The sequence below is a fragment of the Oncorhynchus mykiss genome, chromosome 11, assembly GCF_013265735.2.
Source record: "Oncorhynchus mykiss isolate Arlee chromosome 11, USDA_OmykA_1.1, whole genome shotgun sequence".
Lineage (NCBI taxonomy): Eukaryota > Metazoa > Chordata > Actinopteri > Salmoniformes > Salmonidae > Oncorhynchus > Oncorhynchus mykiss.
Window position 1 is genome coordinate 19,803,144 of NC_048575.1, and position 19,700 is coordinate 19,822,843.

At 43.2% G+C, this 19,700-nt stretch overlaps 1 protein-coding gene across 1 annotated transcript in view; it reads left to right on the forward strand.

The window, feature by feature from the left end:
* mtrr (5-methyltetrahydrofolate-homocysteine methyltransferase reductase) overlaps window positions 1-19,700 on the forward strand; it is a 32,718-nt gene that overhangs the window by 1,407 nt on the left and 11,611 nt on the right. The window contains exons 4-12 of the mRNA XM_036935134.1: window positions 388-505; window positions 853-1,390; window positions 1,499-1,612; window positions 2,277-2,430; window positions 4,146-4,234; window positions 4,733-4,913; window positions 11,625-11,667; window positions 13,263-13,443; window positions 13,528-13,646. Of these exons, the coding sequence (XP_036791029.1) occupies window positions 388-505; window positions 853-1,390; window positions 1,499-1,612; window positions 2,277-2,430; window positions 4,146-4,234; window positions 4,733-4,913; window positions 11,625-11,667; window positions 13,263-13,443; window positions 13,528-13,646 (1,537 nt within the window). The remainder of the gene's footprint in view (window positions 1-387; window positions 506-852; window positions 1,391-1,498; window positions 1,613-2,276; window positions 2,431-4,145; window positions 4,235-4,732; window positions 4,914-11,624; window positions 11,668-13,262; window positions 13,444-13,527; window positions 13,647-19,700) is intronic.

Sequence of the window (19,700 nt, forward strand, 5' to 3'; positions counted from 1 at the left end):
ACTAGAATGTGGAGCAGAACTGGAACGAGGAGCTCCACCCCCTCTCTTTGCAAGTTAGGCGCAAGTGTATGGGACAAATGTCCCCTCCCCTTTTTGAAATTCGAAAGATGCTAACACCTGTGAAATTGGGATTTGTCCAAGTAACCAGTGATGAAAAACCCTGCTCGTTCTCAATTGGTGCGGCCATAATATAAAGACAGTTCTACGGTACCATTTATGTTTAAATAGTCTGTCCACAGCAGATTAGGGTGTGCCTAAGACTAAAGGCCTAGTGCTGAGATTAATTGCTACTACTTTCGTCTTTATCTTATTTGATGGCTTTAAAATAACAGATTCATTGATACATTATGTGTGATGATCAATATCTTGTTTTTGTCTGTGCTCCAGCTCTGGGTGATACAAACTATGAAAATTTCTGCAACTGTGGGAAGACTATTGATGGCCGTCTACAGGAACTTGGTGCTAAACATTTCTACGCAACAGGACATGCAGATGATGGTGTAGGGTAAGGCCCAAGGTCTTTTAATAGGGCAAATACATATTTTTTTACATGTTGATGTATGAGAAACATTAATCAAGTCCTGACACTCACCTAAGAAGCTTTAAAGTAGGGGCACAATGTCTTCTTGAATTAGTAGCAATAAAAGCGGTACCAATACAGACACACTTTGAATGTACTTTCCCCATTCATTTGTGGTATGTGGCACATTACCTTTTGGATACTTCACACTGCTTATCTCTGAGTCTGAGTGGACTTTGCTTTCTGTCCAGGCTCCAGTTGGCGGTGGTCTCTTAGTGGGTTTCCCATGTTAATACTTTAACTCTTAATCCAAACTGTGTGTGTGTGTCTAGGCTTGAGTTGGTGTTGGACCCCTGGCTTGAAGGACTCTGGGAGGCCATCAGAGGAGCGTTATCCAAGATGGCCACCCCTCAGCCTGAGAGGGATGGCCATGTAAGGGACCTGAGAGCATCGTTGAACAAAACACCCGAATTGTCAGTGACAGATGTCAAACTCCACCTCATGAGTCTTAAAGAATCAGAACCTCAGAGCTCTGGCTCACTCAGAACAGCAGCAGAGTCAGAGAGTACTAAGACTGAGCCCAAATCAGCTTCTCTGAATGTTACAGAAGCAGCCTCTGAGACAGGGAGTGCAGTTACTGATGTTAGACCAGTGTCATTGACCAGCAACAATAGGACTGCTCCTAAACTAGATGGTGTTGTCACTGATCCTGAGTCAGTGTTAGAGACACAGAGTGGAGCACCCTCTGCTGTTGTAGAGGCCTCTCTGACATGCTCCTTGCCTCCACTGTCTGAATCTGTCCTCAATGTCCCTGCTCTGCCTCCAGCCTACCTGGATGTCACGCTCCAGGAAGCCACCATAGAAGAAGAGGTGGGTTGTGGTAATACTGGGTTATTTTGGCACTATGAAATTGTTTACATCTCATTCATATTTGTTTGAGTTCTAACATCACCAGCCACACTTTCCATACCCCCCCAGACCAGTGCTCCGGTCAGTAAGGAAACCCTACACGAGGTTCCGATCTCCAGGGCAGTCCAGTTGACCAGAGATGACTCGGCTAAAACAGCCCTTCTGATAGAGCTGGACATCTCGGTGAGTGGCAGGCGTTTCTTACTATATACACTGAGTTTACAAAACATGAATGACTCCTTCCTAATATTGAGTTGCACCCTCCACTTTTTCCCAAAGCAGCCTCAATTTGTCGGGGCATGGACTCTACAGGGCGTCGAAAGCGTTCCACAGGGATGCTGGTCCATGTTGACTCCAATGCTTCCAACAGTTGTGTCAAGTTGGTTGGATGCCCTTTTTGGGTGTTGGACCATTCTTGATACACACGGAAAACTGTTGATAGTGAAAAACCCAGCAGCATTGCAGTTCTTGACACAAACTGGTGCACCTGTCACCTACTACCATACCCTGTTCAAAGCCACTTAAATCTTTTATCTTTCCCATTGACTCTCTGAATGGCACACATACACAATCCATATCTCAATTATCTCAAGGCTTAAAATCCTCCTCTAAACTGTCTCCTCCCCTTCATCTATACAGATTGAAGTGGATTTAACAAGTGACATGTATAAGGGATCATAGCTTTTACCTGGATTCACCTGGTCAGTCCATGTCATGGAAAGAGCAGGTGTCCTTAATATTTTGTACACTTAGTGTAGTTTCATGCAGAGACCAAATATATTGGTCAGTAGTTAAAAATTATGGTTAAACTAGTTTCTTTACTCCGTCCTTTCCTCTGTGTACCTAGGCCCATCCGATGGCCTACCAGCCTGGGGACTCGCTTGACGTTCTCTGCCCAAACAGAGCCTCTGAGGTGGGGGAGCTTCTCCAGAGACTCTGCCTGCAGGACCAGAGGAGCCACCGTGTCCAGCTCTCACTGCGCAAAGACACCAAGAAGAAAGGTACAGTGCATTGCGAAAGTATTCGGCCCCCTTGAACTTTGCGACCTTTTGCCACATTTCAGGCTTCAAACATAGATATAAAAATGTGTTTTTTTGTGAAGAATCAACAACAAGTGGGACACAATCATGAAGTGGAACGACATTTATTGGATATTTCAAACTTTTTTAACAAATCAAAAACTGAAAAATTGGGCGTGCAAAATTATTCAGCCCCCTTAAGTTAATACTTTGTTGCGCCACCTTTTGCTGCGATTACAGCTGTAAGTCGCTTGGGGTATGTCTCTATCAGTTTTGCACATCGAGAGACTGACATTTTTTCCCATTCCTCCTTGCAAAACAGCTCGAGCTCAGTGAGGTTGGATGGAGAGCATTTGTGAACAGCAGTTTTCAGGTCTTTCCACAGATTCTCGATTGGATTCAGGTCTGGACTTTGACTTGGCCTTTCTAACACCTGGATATGTTTATTTTTGAACCATTCCATTGTAGATTTTGCTTTATGTTTTGGATCATTGTCTTGTTGGAAGACAAATCTCCGTCCCAGTCTCAGGTCTTTTGCAGACTCCATCAGGTTCTCTTCCAGAATGGTCCTGTATTTGGCTCCATCCATCTTCCCGTCAATTTTAACCATCTTCCCTGTCCCTGCTGAAGAAAAGCAGGCCCAAACCATGATGCTGCCACCACCATGTTTGACAGTGGGGATGGTGTGTTCAGCTGTGTTGCTTTTACGCCAAACATAACGTTTTGCATTGTTGCCAAAAAGTTCAATTTTGGTTTCATCTGACCAGAGCACTTTCTTCCACATGTTTGGTGTGTCTCCCAGGTGGCTTGTGGCAAACTTTAAACGACACTTTTTATGGATATCTTTAAGAAATGGCTTTCTTCTTGCCACTCTTCCATAAAGGCCAGATTTGTGCAATATACGACTGATTGTTGTCCTATGGACAGAGTCTCCCACCTCAGCTGTAGATCTCTGCAGTTCATCCAGAGTGATCATGGGCCTCTTGGCTGCATCTCTGATCAGTCTTCTCCTTGTATGAGCTGAAAGTTTAGAGGGACGGCCAGGTCTTGGTAGATTTGCAGTGGTCTGATACTCCTTCAATTTCAATATTATCACTTGCACAGTGCTCCTTGGGATGTTTAAAGCGTGGGAAATCTTTTTGTATCCAAATCCGGCTTTAAACTTCTTCACAACAGTATCTCGGACCTGCCTGGTGTGTTCCGTGTTCTTCATGATGCTCTCTGCGCTTTTAACGGACCTCTGAGACTATCACAGTGCAGGTGCATTTATACGGAGACTTGATTACACACAGGTGGATTGTATTTATCATCATTAGTCATTTAGGTCAACATTGGATCATTCAGAGATCCTCACTGAACTTCTGGAGAGAGTTTGCTGCACTGAAAGTAAAGGGGCTGAATAATTTTGCACGCCCAATTTTTCAGTTTTTGATTTGTTAAAAAAGTTTGAAATATCCAATAAATGTCGTTCCACTTCATGATTGTGTCCCACTTGTTGTTGATTCTTCACAAAAAAATACAGTTTTATATCTTTATGTTTGAAGCCTGAAATGTGGCAAAAGGTCGCAAAGTTCAAGGGGACCGAATACTTTCGCAAGACATTGTATTTATGCGTGTGTGTCATTGCGATTTAGTCATGACATTTAAACTATATACAACTGCATGGATGTAAAGTTGATTGTGTTTTTCCCCTCCAGCTGCTCATCTCCCCTCCTACATCCCAGAGAACAGCACTCTAACCTACATGCTCACCTGGAGTCTGGAGCTCAGGACTGTCCCTAAGAAGGTCCCTTCTGCTTTCACGCTCTATACCTGAACTACCCAGTTTAGAACCCAAACCTGACTGTGAAAGGCTACGGCACTGCAGTAGGACAAAGACTCTCTTTAGTCTAGCTTCTATGGAGCATGTTTGGCAGACGCCTACGGTAGCAGGGTTGGCAGGTACAGTAGGCTGCAGGAATGTAGCCTGGGTGCCAGCCTGCCTCTGCCAACTTTTCATTGTCTTGTTTGACAAGGTGACAATGTAACATTGTTGAATGCAGAAACAACCTGACTCGTAGGCCAGGTGTAACTGTGTGAAATCTATTTTGTATTGTGTGTATGGGGCGGTTTTCTGGACACAGATTAAGTGAAATCCTGGACTGAAAAACGCTTTTAAAAAAAATATATATATAATTTTTAGTCTAGAATTAGGCTTAATCTATCTGATACTATTATCTTATTTTCTTTCTCTCTCTTTCGCTCTCTCACTTTCTCTCCCCCCCCCCCCCCGCCCCCCCTCCAGGCATTTCTTCGTTCCCTGGTAGAGTGTACAGAAGACAGTGGCGAGAGGAGGAGACTACAGGAGCTGTGTAGTAAACAGGGATCAGCCGACTACAACCTCTATGTCAGAGACCCCAGCCTCGGAGTACTGGACCTGCTCAGGGCTTTTCCTGCCTGCCAACCCCCTCTCAGTCTTCTCATAGGTCAGAACTCACTCCCTCTCCTGTCAGTCATAATGTTTGAGCTAATCAGAGTGCGTTGATTTACATGTCACAAAACATGGCTCTAGTTTCTAATGATCACCAATACAGACAGGTACTGCTATTTCTCTCTCCAGCAGAGGGCGGTATAGCCTCAGTAATTGCAGGTTCAGTCAAATTGTACATAGTGTTTTCCCCTTCTTCACTCTCTTTTTTTCTTTTTTTAACATTTTTTTTTTTACTCCACTTGGGTTTTTCATACATTTTACTGAATCCCAAATGACCAAACCAATGTTTCTGCATTGCTTCAATCAAGTTATCTGTGACTTCAAAAATGACATTTTTACACGGCATATTCTTATTCTTGTGAACCACCAGTGCTTCCTGACTCACCATTTGGTCGCCCCTGACATGGAGAACTGTTGGCTGCAGACAGTCTGGCATTATAGTCTCTCATGGCATAAGGCCTAGAATTGCTCTGATGATGACTTGTGTAGATTTTGTTTTAGCCTATGGGAAAGGGCATTTATATCAGATGAATACATGCAATCTAATATTCATAAAAAATGCTTTGCCTGGAACTGTTATTTGTCCTATTTGCACTTGTACTTTGCAGTGTCCTCCCTCTAAAGAGCTGTGTCACAGCTTAATATCCAATGTCAAAGTTATTTTGGGACCTTTTGCTAACTGCAGCACCTTTCCAGTAGTGGAACCGAGCAATGCAGAAATATGGCCATTTGTAAATGGGGACATTAGTACGGCTGGTGAAGAATGTGCTGGTGGAAGCGTTTTGGGGCCACCAGCTGTTGCTGGGGTCCTGTCATTGACTGTCCTACATTTGACAGGGACAGAGCTACAGAGCTGTGGAGGGCAGGGCAGGCCAGGGGTTAACGATCACTACTGCTCTGACAGTGTCTGTGTTGACACATTTACTGGCCACATTTAGCTTCACTGAGTGAGTTTAAAAGCATTGCGCCTAATCATTCGCTACAGATGCTGTGGAATGTAAAGGGTGGATAAATAGTTGATTTGTAATAGTTATCCACTTTGGGGTTATGCCTTCTCGTTGTGACTCCTGTGCAATGGCCAAAAACCTGAAGGAACAGATTTTGTTTTGATTTTTTTTTACAACAAAAAATGAGCTGTCACACATGGTGTCAAAATTCTCACACTACTACAAAATATTAAAGGAATATCTTGTGATATGCATCAGATTCCTTCTCCCAGTGATGTATAAATTGTCCCCCAGTTGTGACATGTTGTCATAGTCAGTGATCGAAAGTCAGCTGTCAACTCCGAGGTATGGCCGAGCTGTAGACAAACGGAAAGGGAATGACACTGTTAATGGGCATGTTAAACCTGCCACTGAGGAAATGGAGATGGCAGAGAGTGATATCATTCCAGTGGTGCCTGGGGGTGCTGGGTACCACATTTCTCAGTGATATACCCGGAGTTGTTTACTGTAGAAGAGAGAAGGGCTTAGTTAGTCCAGCTGTTTTGATTCTTTCTCTCTCTCTGCGTCTCTCTGACACTGTCTCTCTCTCCTCTTTCTGTCCATCTGTTTGGGTTACCTTAGGGTTGAAGGGAAAAGCATTTTCATTTTTGGCAGAACTCATAGAGCTGGTGCATATGGTGTAATGTAAATTACGCTCTCTACTTGAGTGGGTTTCAGGGTATTTTAGCAGATGAAAACTGATAAATATTTGACCCTTCCCTAACCACTGATATTACTCATTTTAGTATACAATTTAACTCAAAACTATTTTCCTGCACCATATTCCTCAGAGGCCTCATGGCCAGACACCAAATTACCCAAAAAGAGGGCACCTTTACAGCTGACATTGAAATAAGGTGGACTAGCTCCATCCCACAGGCACCAGATCTGCACTCTAGGGATCTCACAAGTGTATAACTTTTAGATTTAATGAATACAGAAGTATGCCCTAAAATGAACCTGTGTGTGCACTGAGAAAATAGGACTTAGTAGCTTCCTCCTCCCATTCCTCCATTCTTAGTGAACTAGATGTAAACATCAGACAGGGATAGTGATATACACTACCGGTCAAAGGGTTTAGAACCCCTACTCATTCAAAAAAAAATATTTATTTGGACTATTTTCTACATTGTAGAATAATAGAAAAGACATCACAACTATGAAATAACACGTATGCAATCATGTAGTAACAAAAAGTGTTAAACAAATCAAAATATATATTTTATTATTCAAATAGTCACCCATTCTATCAACCAGCTTCATGAGGTAGTCACCTGGAATGCATTTCAATTAACAGGTGTGCCTTAAGTTTATTTTGTGGAATTTCTTCCTTAATGCATTTGAGCCAATCAGTTGTGTTGTGACATGGTAGGGGGGTTTACAGAAGATAGCCCTATTTGGTAAAATACCAAGTCCATATTATGGCAAGAACAGCTCAAATAAGCAAAGTGTAAGATGGCGCCGGAGAAGAAGGCAGACATTTTACGTGCCCCAGCCCATTGTTTTTTTGTTCGTTTATATGCACGGTTTGTTATTTTTGTACTTATTTTGTACATAATGTTGCCGCTACCGTCTCTTATGACCGAAAAGATCTTCTAGACATCAAGACTAAAATTAGTCACCACGGACTAGCAGAGTCCGTTTTTTCCTTCCACAACTCTGATGAGCCCGACGCGAAGGATGTACTGCTTCCTCGGGAATCGGCCCCGATCCCTGTGATCTGCGTGAAGAGGAGTCGGAGAAAGAGGGGCTGAAGGGCGGGCTGCCTTCTGAGAATTCGTAGGCGATCGAATAAACCCCCACTTCCCTCCATTCTGTTAGCAAACGTGCAATTTTTGGAGAATAAAATCGCAGAGTTACGAGGAAGATTAAACTACCAACGGGACATTAAAACTGTAACATCTTTTGCTTCACGGAGTCGTGGCTGAACAATGACAATATCAACATACAGCTGGCTGGTTATACACTGTACTGGCAGGATAGAACAGCGGCGTCTGGTAAGACAAGGGGCGGCAGGTTATGTATTTTTGTAAACAACAGCTGGTCTTCGAAATCTAAGGAAGACTCGAACTATTGCTCACCTGAGGTAGTGTGGTCTACAGCTTATCATGAGTTTTCATCTATTTTTCGTAGCTGTTTACATATCACCACAGTCAGAGACTGGCACTAAGACAGCACTGAATGAGCTGTATTCCGCCATAATCAAACAGGGAAACTCTCACCCAGAGGCGACACTCCTTGTAGCCAGGGACTTTAATGCAGGGTAACTTAAATCCGTTTTACTAAATGAGACAGCCTATAGGGAGGAGATCAGAGACCTGGCCGTGTGGTGCCAGGACAACAACCTCTCCCTCAACGTGATCAAGACAAAGGAGATGATTGTGGACTACAAGAAAAGGAGGACCGAGCACGCCCCCATTCTCATCGACGGGCCTGCAGTGGAGCAGGTTGAGAGCTTCAAGTTCCTTGGTGTCCACATCACAAACAAACTAACATGGTCCAAGCACACCAAGACAGTTGTGAAGAGGGCACGACAAAACCTATTCCCCCTCAGGAGACTGAAAAGTTTTGGCATGGGTCCACAGATCCTCAAAAAGTTTTACAGCTGCACCATCGAGAGCATCCTGACTGGTTGCATCACTGCCTGGTATGGCAACTGCTCGGCCTCTGACCGCAAGGCACTACAGAAGGTAGTGTGTACAGCCCAGTACATCACTGGGGCCAAGCTTCCTGCCATCCAGCACCTCTATACCAGGCGGTGTCAGAGGAAGGCCCTAAAAATTGTCAAAGACTCCAGCTACCCTAGTCATAGACTGTTCTCTCTGCTACCGCACGGCAAGCGGTACCGGAGCGCCAAGTCAAGGTCCAAGAGGCTTCTAAACCCCAAGCCATAAGACTCCTGAACATCTAGTCAAATGGCTACCCAGACTATTTGCATTGCCCCTCTTCCTCTCTTTCCACCACTGCTACTCTCTGTTTTCATCTATGCATAGTCACTTTAATAACTCTACCTATATGTACATACTACCTCAACTAACCGTTGCCCCTGTAACATTGACTCTGTATCAGTACACCCCTGTATATAGTCTCCCTATTGTTATTTTACTGCTGCTCTATAATTACTTGTTACTTTTGTCTCTTATTCTTCCCGTATTTTTTTGAAACTGCATTGTTGGTTAGGGTCTTGTAAGTTTCACTGTTGTATTCGGCGCATGTGACTTATAAAAATTGATTTGATTTGAAATGACAGTCCATCATTACTTTAAGACATGAAGGTCAGTCAATATGGAACATTTCAAAAACGTTACGTTTCAAGTGCAGTCGCAAAACCCATCAAGCGTTATGATGAAACTGGCTCTCATGAGGACCCCCACAGGAATGGAAGACCCAGAGTTACCTCTGCTGCAGAGGACAAGTTCATTAGAGTTACCAGCCTCAGAAATTGCAGCCCAAATAAATGCTTCATACAGTTCAAGTAACAGACACATCTCAACATCATCTGTTCAGGGGAGACTGCAGCAATTCATGGTCGAATTACTGCAAAGAAGCCACTACTAAAGGACACCAATAATATGAAGAGACTTGCTTGGGCCAAGAAACACGAGCAATGGACATTGGACCGGTGTCTTTTGATCTGGAGTCCAAATTGGAAATGTTTGGTTCAACCGCTGTCTTTGTGAGATGCAGTGTGGGTGAACGGATGATCTCTGCATGTGTTTTTCCCATCATAAAGTATGGAGGACGAGGTGTTATGGTGTGGGGGTGCTTTGCTGGTGACACTGTCTGTGATTTTAGAATTCAAGGCATATAGATGGAAACATCAGACAGGGATAGGGATATGATGGAAACATCAGACGGATATGGATCTAGATGGAAACATCAGACAGGGATAGTGATATGATGGAAACATCAAACAGGGAGAGTGATATGATGGAAACATCAGACAGGGATAGGGATATGATTGAAACATCAGACAGGGATATGGATATAGATGGTAACATCAGACAGGGATAGGGATATGATGGAAACATCAAACAGGGAGAGAGATATGATGGAAACATCAGACAGGGATATGGATATAGATGGCAACATCAGACAGGGATATGGATATAGATGGTAACATCAGACAGGGATATGGATATAGATGTTAACATCCGACAGGGATATGGATATAGATGGAAACATCAGACAGGGATAGGGATATAGATGGAAACATCAGACAGTGATAGGGATATAGATGGAAACATCAGACAGTGATAGGGATATAGATGGAAACATCAGACAGGGATAGGGATATGATGGAAACATCAGATAGGGATATAGATGGAAACATCAGACAGGGATAGGGATATGATGGAAACATCAGACAGGGATAGGGATATGATGGAAACATCAGACTGTGATAGGGATATGATGGAAACATCAGACAGGGAGAGTGATATGATGGAAACATCAGACAGGGATAGGGATATGATGGAAACACCAGACAGGGATATGATGGAAACATCAGACAGGGATAGGGATATGATGGAAACATGAGACAGGGATAGGGATATGATGGAAACATGAGACAGGGATAGGGATATGATGGAAACCCCAGATAGGGATATGATGGAAACATCAGACAGGGATATGATGGAAACATCAGACAGGGATATGATGGAAACATCAGACAGGGATATGATGGAAACATCAGACAGGGATAGGGATATGATGGAAACATCAGACAGGGATATGGATATGATGGAAACATCAGACAGGGATAGGGATATGATGGAAACATCAGACAGGGAGAGTGATATGACGGAAACATCAGATATGATGGAAACATCAGACAGGGATATGATGGAAACATCAGACAGGGATAGGGATATGATGGAAACATCAGACAGGGAGAGTGATATGACGGAAACATCAGATATGATGGAAACATCAGACAGGGATAGGGATATGATGGAAACATCAGACAGGGATAGGGATATGATGGAAACATCAGACAGGGATAGGGATATGATGGAAACATCAGACAGGGATAGGGATATGATGGAAACATCAGACAGGGATAGGGATATGATGGAAACATCAGACAGGGATAGGGATATGATGGAAACATCAGACAGGGATAGGGATATGATGGAAACATCAGACAGGGAGAGTGATATGACGGAAACATCAGATATGATGGAAACATCAGACAGGGATAGGGATATGATGGAAACATCAGACAGGGATAGGGATATGATGGAAACATCAGACAGGGATAGGGATATGATGGAAACATCAGACAGGGATAGGGATATAGATGGAAACATCAGACAGGGATAGGGATATGATGGAAACATCAGACAGGGATAGGGATATGATGGAAACATCAGACAGGGAGAGTGATATGACGGAAACATCAGACAGGGATAGGGATATGATGGAAACATCAGACAGGGATATGGATATAGATGGTAACATCCGACAGGGATATGGATATAGATGGAAACATCAGACAGGGATAGGGATATAGATGGAAACATCAGACAGTGATAGGGATATAGATGGAAACATCAGACAGTGATAGGGATATGATGGAAACATCAGACAGGGATAGGGATATGATGGAAACATCAGACAGGGATAGGGATATGATGGAAACATCAGACAGGGATAGGGATATGATGGAAACATCAGAGGGAATATGCTTCCACCAGTTGTTTTCCTTTTTCTTTCAGAACATTTGCCTAAACTGCAACCAAGACCGTACTCGGCGGCAAGGTAAGCTGGTCTCGTAGTTCCTACAGTGTTTCATAGTTTTCCTAATGTTTAACCCAGGCGCATACTTTGCTTCTTCATTTTGTGACCCAAATCAAACAAACCTAAAATGGGTGAATGCACATTGAATGTAGTCATGTGGATGTTGGTCTGTTGTGAAGGCCAACCGCTGTTCACAGTAGAGGTTCAGGTCAATAGCAGAATGTTTATCCTATGGCCGGGACGATGCCAGTATTGCAATATAAAAACACGAAGTCGACTCCTTGGTCCTTTACTAACCTGTAAAATATGATGTGCTATAGTTTGGAAAATAAATAAATGTGACTCTGGATGACAACATAATGAGGTTTTGTTTTCCAACATTAGGGCTGTTTTCCTAAAAGAAGTTACATCGGCTTTGTGTTTTGTTTTCTTTCCACAAGACTAACAAGTATTCAGATACACACACACACACACACACACACACAACAAATGAGAGTGGGAAACCATTACATTATCACTTACATTACTGTCCATTAGTACCATTTTAAACATGTCAACACTGGTTTCCTATGCTCATTAGTTGTGTTTGTCTGAAGCTGTGTGTTTTTTTGTATTTTTTTTACGGTGTGTGCGTGCTTTGGTGGGAGGACTGTAGTCGATCAGATGCAGCTGGAGCATTAGGAGGCTGCATCGTTGATGCTGTGGTCAATAGAGGTCCCCAGAGACCTGCAGAATGGGAAGACTGAAAATCAGAGAGGGGGAAGAAAGATTGAGGGAGAGGGAGGAAGAGAAATCAAAATGTGAGAGGGAGAGAGCAATCCACTAGATGGAGAGGAATCAGCGAAAGAGGGAGAAAGAGGCGAATATTAAAGAAAGAGAGAGGGTACAGTTAGTGTTTGTGGATGAGAACCAAAGGCTTTTTTACTCTCTGCAATGTAGAGTATAGCATCCCCTATTTCATCTACCTATTGTAGCACATCTACAGTATTTCCATAGCCTAATGAGTGGTGCACCATCAGGACTCTTACTTCCTTGCTATGGTATACAGTCAGCCATAGCATCTGCTAAATTACTCAAATCCACTTATAGTTGCTGTGAAAAAGTATTTGTCCCCTTTCCAAATTTGCAAAAATAGAGCAAATCAGAAAGGGGGCAAATACTTTTTTACAACAAGATTGTACACGAAAGTGAAAGACTCACCAAAAGGGGGCGGGCGGAGCCAGGCGGGTGGTAAGGACAGGCAGAGCAGTGACTGTATGCTAGCAGGATATTTCCAATCATCTTTGCTGCTAGCGATGTTTCTGTAAGTGGATGAATTGGTCTAATTTAGCATGAATGGTAAAGCCTCAACCCGTAGTAGCTACATCTTCCCATTTAAATGAGCTTGGAAAAAAAGGAATAATGACATTTTTATAGTTTTGTTTGCCAGCGATAAAATGCAAAAAATAGAGACACGTTATAATTGAGCGAGGCGTCAAAGCGGACAACCCGCCCAGCTTCGGTTAGGTCATTATAAGTCAAAACAATGCATTCTAAAAATAAATCACACTCGCCTTGCTATAACCCCATTCACTTTGCCTTCCGTTCTCTCCCCTTTCCCTCCCTCTCTCCTTCAGCTCCAGTTTCAGACATCCAGGTCAGCTGCACTTTGTGTTCAACGTCATAGAGTTCCCAGCATGCACTTGGAGACCTACGGGGAGGCAGGGCCTGTGTACTGGTTGGCTCTCTGACCTCGTCAACCCCATTCTGTTGAACCCTAGGAAGGCTCAGCCCTCCACCACCCCGACCCTCCCTAAGGTGAGTAGAAGAGTAACCTGTGTGTGTGTCTGTGTGTGTGTGCACGTGTGACACACCATAACACTTTTTTACGTTTGACCCCAGGTCTTTGTGAGTCTGCGTGAGAACTGCTCCTTCCGCCTGCCCTCTGACCTCTCAAAACCCCTCATCATGATTGGACCAGGCACCGGCGTCGCGCCCTTCATTGGTTTCCTACAACAAAGGTACTGCCCTCAAAGATGGAGGATTCATACTAACACTCCCAGGGTACTCTTCTGTTATAAGTGATGCTTGTTTGATTAGTGGAACTGGTGTGTTGTTTATGTTTTGATGACAAACTTCTTGTGAAGCTTACTCTCTGAGTGTGCACTGGTCAAGAACATAAATATGTTAATCACCAGGTTGCTATAACAACCATGACGCAATAGGAAGTGTTTCAGCTTTGACGAGTGTGTCATCAAATCAAGTGTTAACTGTGATGTCAAGAGGTAGTTAATCAAGTTTTTGCATTTATCTCCATAATCATTTACAATAGATCCCATCAAAGATTCACAACACTCTCTTTCCAATATGTCTTAGATGGTAGTTTAATGGTGGTAGTAATATTGCAGACATTGCTGTGATTAACACTTCTACTTCACTTAAACTACCTGTAGGAGGAAATTGCCTGGCCTCTAAATGCTGATCGAAGGTCAGCTTTGCATTCTAGGTTAAGGTCAGGATTTGGAGAAGGTAAGCTGATCCTAGATCTGTGCCTAAGGGCAACATTCCACTGAGGTAATAAGTCAAGCCATTCCAGAGCTGCAGTATGTCTGTCTGGTGTTTATGACTCTAATGAACAGTTCTGGGTCAGTTATGGGTCAAACTGGCCGAAGGAGACGTATTGATTTGAATGTAAAGAGACCAGTAGACCGTTAGTGTGTCATTAATGTAAATCATAGCTGGTGATTACTGTGGAGGTGTAAAAGCAATATTGACCTGTGTGCGTGTGTGTGCGTGTGTGTGTGTGTACGTGTACACGCGTGTGCCTTGTAAAAGACCAGCTGTTAACAATGATGGAATACATAAATAATGGCTTGTAAAAGGTGCTGCTTGGTGTAATTTGACAAGATTTGTGAGTCATTTGGGGTAGCTAAGCTTACTAACATCACCAAAAGCCTACTAACATCATGTTACACCCAGGGCTGTTGCCAGGGCTGTTGCCGTGACTGTATTACCGCCACACCTGCTGTACTCAGGGCTCTACTGTCCCTCCATCAGGTCCTAATGCCCTGGTACTCAGGGCTCTACTGTCCCTCCATCAGGTCCTAATGCCCTGGTACTCAGGGCTCCACTGTCCCTCCATCAGGTCCTAATGCCCTGGTACTCAGGGCTCCACTGCCCCTCCATCAGGTCCTAATGCCCTGGTACTCAGGGCTCTGTTGTCCATCTAACGCCTCTGACAGCAATGCAAATGCGATGGAAAATCACATCAAACACTTATCAAAACAGTATCAGGTTGAAACTGAGTGGAAAACATGGTCCTTGTGGATGTTGTTTCAAAGCCTAACACAATGAAACATTCATTCAAAACACCCATATGCATATTAAAGTTTATGCGAATGCATAGGCCTATGCTGGTTCATTGATTGTGCGGGATGGCTAAGTCTACACTTAGTGTATTTGATTTTGAATAGCCTAGTAATAGGGGATTTAAAAAATAAATTTTCATAATTAAAAGGCTGACACATGACCTTTTAGCGACATAATATCTCACCACCATGCGTTTCCATCTCCTCTCCTTTATGCAGTAAGAGGGGCTGTCAACAGTTTAATGATATAGGTTTAGTTGTGAATACATGTTACTATTGATGTTCCCAAACAGATTTCACTAGGTTTTCCAAATGAGGCACTGGCTAAATGCCGCCACAGGGCTGGAGATCCCCTGGCATACAGAGTTCACCTGTCGCCCAGCGAGAGGCTGCATGCTCCGTTAAGTGGTTGATGCGTGGAGTGAAATAACCGGAATAGCCTGAAAAACGAACCAGCGGGTATGAGGTCTCCATTCAATATTCGAGTGCATATGGATGACGTGTCTTTTTTCCCCTGCCCCTGTTCTTGTTTGTATGATAATGGACAATTCTAAATCGGAACTAATTTGTCATATTAGTAAAGACAAGTATAAATTGAGAATAGTGAAAATATGATACCCTTCCTTGAGGAGAGAACAGCGTGTGGAACGCAATTTTTTGGGGCTATTTGATCAAATCATCAATAGCCTATAGACGCATCATGCAGCCCATATATGTTTAGATTTCTAAGACATTTTAAGGTTTATTTTATTCACAACTAAAGTTGCCAAATAACTCTAAATCTAGCGTAAATCTAGCGTAGACCCGTTTCAAATGGTCACTTTTACGCTCAACATAGCCACTTCATAGTTGCACTCGCTCCGGAAAGAGAAAAAAATCATTTATATTTTATTCAGTTAAGTTCAATTGTCGTCGTCTTACTATAAAACCATATAATGGCACGGGACTTATAAGCGTATCTTGTCTGCCTAAAATAAATAGATTTATCGTGATGGTTTATATTAAATTGATTTATTCAACTTTTTGAAATGTCGATGTTCCAAAGGCACACCTCTGCAGCTTGTATTTGTTTATGTTAATTGCGGTCAATTACAATGAGACCGGCAGTGTTTTGCATGACAGTAACCTTACTGACACCTTACTTACACCAACATCCTACTAACATCTTACACCATGTTATTATGACTGTCTAAATAAAGTTATATCCGGTTTGATTATTTTTATCCACCTAGAATACCCAGTATCACTTGTCATTGTGACAGTACGAATAAAGTTGTTTCCATATTGAAACACTTTGCTGGCCTGAATGTTTCATCCAGACTGTTCTTTTATACCTCAATGATTCAGACAGTGACTTGACAGCTCCTGACAACTCAGCTGTTTACCAGTCAGCTCCAGTTGTCTTGTTTCTGTGATGTCTTCCGAGTGACACTGTTTGGTATTCACTGGCGTGTGTGCAAGTATTCTGAGGTGATGCTGTTTGGTGGTTAATCGTGTGTGTGGGTGTATTAAGGTGTTGGTGGTTAATGGCTGGTGTGTTTGTGTTGGGACTGCATTTTGATGAATGTTCTAGAAGGTGACTGATGTTTCTCAGTGGGGAGAGCTGTCTGTTGTCTGCACCTGCAGGACACCACCTCTACAGGACTGATGAATGTCTAACACCTACCATGACACGGTCACATGCCACCCGCCAACTACGCCAACGTGTGTGTGGTTGATGAATGACTTATGTTGCTAGTCCGACTACCCCAAATGTCAAGGTCGTGTTCTCTCATACAACGTTCAGTGACATCACTTCCTGCTGTTCAGTGCATTAGTTCATGTTAAAGCTTTTCCATTTTCTTGTCACCAACTAAATAAATCAATGTTTCTTGGCACATCCCAGGCTTTAGCCTTGACCAAGAAGAAACTAGCCATGTCCCATCTGGAGAAAAGATGCTCTCCAGTGTGTGTTTCTCTATTTTTCTTAGTAGGCTTCTTTAGTGTAGTATGGGACTGCAAATTCAATGTTGGTTTTGTGTGGAATGTCATTGTTTATTTATTGAACCCTTATTGTACCAGGTAAGTTGAGTGATAACACATCATTTACAGCAACGACCTGGTTAATAGTTACAGGGGAAAGGAGGGAGGAGGAATGAGCCAATTTGGAATGATTAGGTGGCTATGATGGTATGAGGAACAGATAGGGAATTTAGCCAGGACACCAGGGTTAACACCCCTACTCTTATGATGTGCCATGGGATCTTTAGTGACCACAAAGAGTCAGGACATCCATTTCCGTTTAACTTTACGTCTGAAAGACGGCACCCTACACAGGGCAATGTCCCCAATCACTGCCCTGGGGCATTGGGATCTTTTTTAGACCAGAGGAAAGAGTGCCTTCTACTGGCTCTCCAACACCATTTCCAGCAGCATTTTGTCTCTCATCCATGGACCGACCAGGACCAACCCTGCTTAGCTTCAGAGGCAAGCCATCAGTGGGATCTGCTCATATGCCCAAGGAATCTTACATTAAGCGTCCTCTTACATGTGAAAGGTTTTTCAGATTACATAGCTATCAAGTTACATGATGTACCTTCTTTCAAATCTGATTGATATAACTGGGATATTCCACTCTATAGCATTCTGAAAATGTTTAATGTCTACAATAACACCAATCAGTAACATACATGGTAGTGATGTAAGCCCTGATGATTTGCTGTAGAAGGGCGGCTTCTCGCCTCTTAAGTGCAGTCTGACAGTGCTTTTCTCTCCTTTGTGCTCCTCCATAGACGGTCCTTTTCTCTATATAAAGCTTTTCACTGCTGGAAGGCGAGGAAGACGCTGGGGCAAACCGATCTTTCAGTGTACCTGTCTCTCTTCTCTCATATTTTCTCTCCCTCGTCTCTTCATGCCCCCCACCCCTCTCTGCCTGTCTTGCTCTCTTTCTCTAGTAGTCTGCTTGTCTTTCTCTGCTCTCTCTCCTTCACTCTTTCTCCTCCTTCACCTCTATGTCCCCTGCCATGGTTCTGGCAGATTGTAAAACCTGTCACGAGGAAAGCTTTGTACAGTACCCAAATTAAAATTCCAAACAAGGCGTTTACCCCAGATGCTGTGCTTTGATAAGAGATAACAACGTTCATTTTGACAGCAGGATGTTTTATCACCAACAAAACCTGAAGGTGCCTCCTTTAAGCAACAAAAACAGCATGGGGACACTTCAATTCTTCCTCTTTTCTCTGTCGCTCCCTCTCCCCTCCCCCTTCCCTCATTCTGTCTGCCTCTGTCAATCAATGGATGTTTTGAAAAGTACTTTGTGCCACTTTGTAACCACGGAAGCAAAAGAGAGAGGGAGCGGTTGAAGGGTCATAACTGTCTCAGTGGGATCTGGAGACCTCCGGCTGTCTGATATTGATTAGCCATGTCTGAGCTTAAGGATGAGTAATGGAGCAGGATGACCTTACCTGAGGATCAGGCTGGGTTGTTACAAATCTTAAACAGTCAGGGTAGCATGCTGTTTTCATTCATCAGTGCAACAAGTGGTATGATTGACATTATTCATTGAGGTTGTTCATCAGATGACAGGTAGAGTTTTTGTTATTGTAAACTGCTCTCCATAGGTTTGCCATATTCAGCTGAATGCATTCAAAATAGGGCATGTAAAACATCAGTAATCATAGCTTAGTGGCACTTCCTGGAATCATCGCGTACAGGTACATTTTATCACAATCTCTCAACACCATCTTACGCAGAGCATCAAACCCCATTGAACATGAAAAAAGGCAGAGGAGACCTTGCTCCTGCTGAATCACAGTTTCCCCTGCTTCCTGTTCATCTGAGAGGCAACTGCCTTATTTGGACCCAAAATGGAGTATCTGGCTGTAATATTGAGATGCTGCTTCCCTCGGGGCCTGTGTTCTGGGCAGAGATGTGATAGAATTGGAAGCCATGTTTTTCCTATTGATTTTGCTCCTTGTGTGGAGAGGTGAGCGAGGCGAGGCCTAGAGGGAAGAGAAGACGAGCCCAGTTAAATTAGTTTACTGAATTTTACTCAGGAATTGCAGATTGACAATAGTGGATGATGTCACTTGTTTGGTCTGCTTACCCAAGGGAGGCTTCATGAGACTTATTGGAATGCTCAGAATCGGAGCATTCAGAAACCTTGTCCATACACATGGTTAGCAGATGTTAATGCGAGTGTAGCGAAATGCTTGTGCTTCTAGTTCTGACCGTGCTGTAATATCTAACAAGTAATCTAACAATCACAACAACTACCTTATCCACACAAGTGTAAAGGAATTAATAAGATTATCTATATATATGGATGAGTGATGGCCATGCAGCATAGGCAAGATGCAGTAGATAGTATAGAGTACAGTATATACTAATGAGATTAATAATGTAGGGTATGTAAACATTATATAAAGTGGCATTGTTTAAAGTGACATCCAATTTTTAATTATTAAAGTGGCTTGAGATTTGAGTCAGTATGTTGGCAGCAGCCACTCAATGTTATTGATGGCTGTTTAAAAGTCTGATGGCCTTGAGGAGCTGTTTTTCAGTCTCTCGGTCCCAGCTTTGATGCACCTGTACTGACCTCGCCTTCTGGATGATAGCGGGGTGAACAGGCAGTGGCTCGGGTGGTTGTTGTTGTGCCTTGATGATCTTTTTGTTCTTCCTGTGTCCTGGAGGGCAGGTAGTTTGCCCCCGGTTGTGTTGTGCAGACCT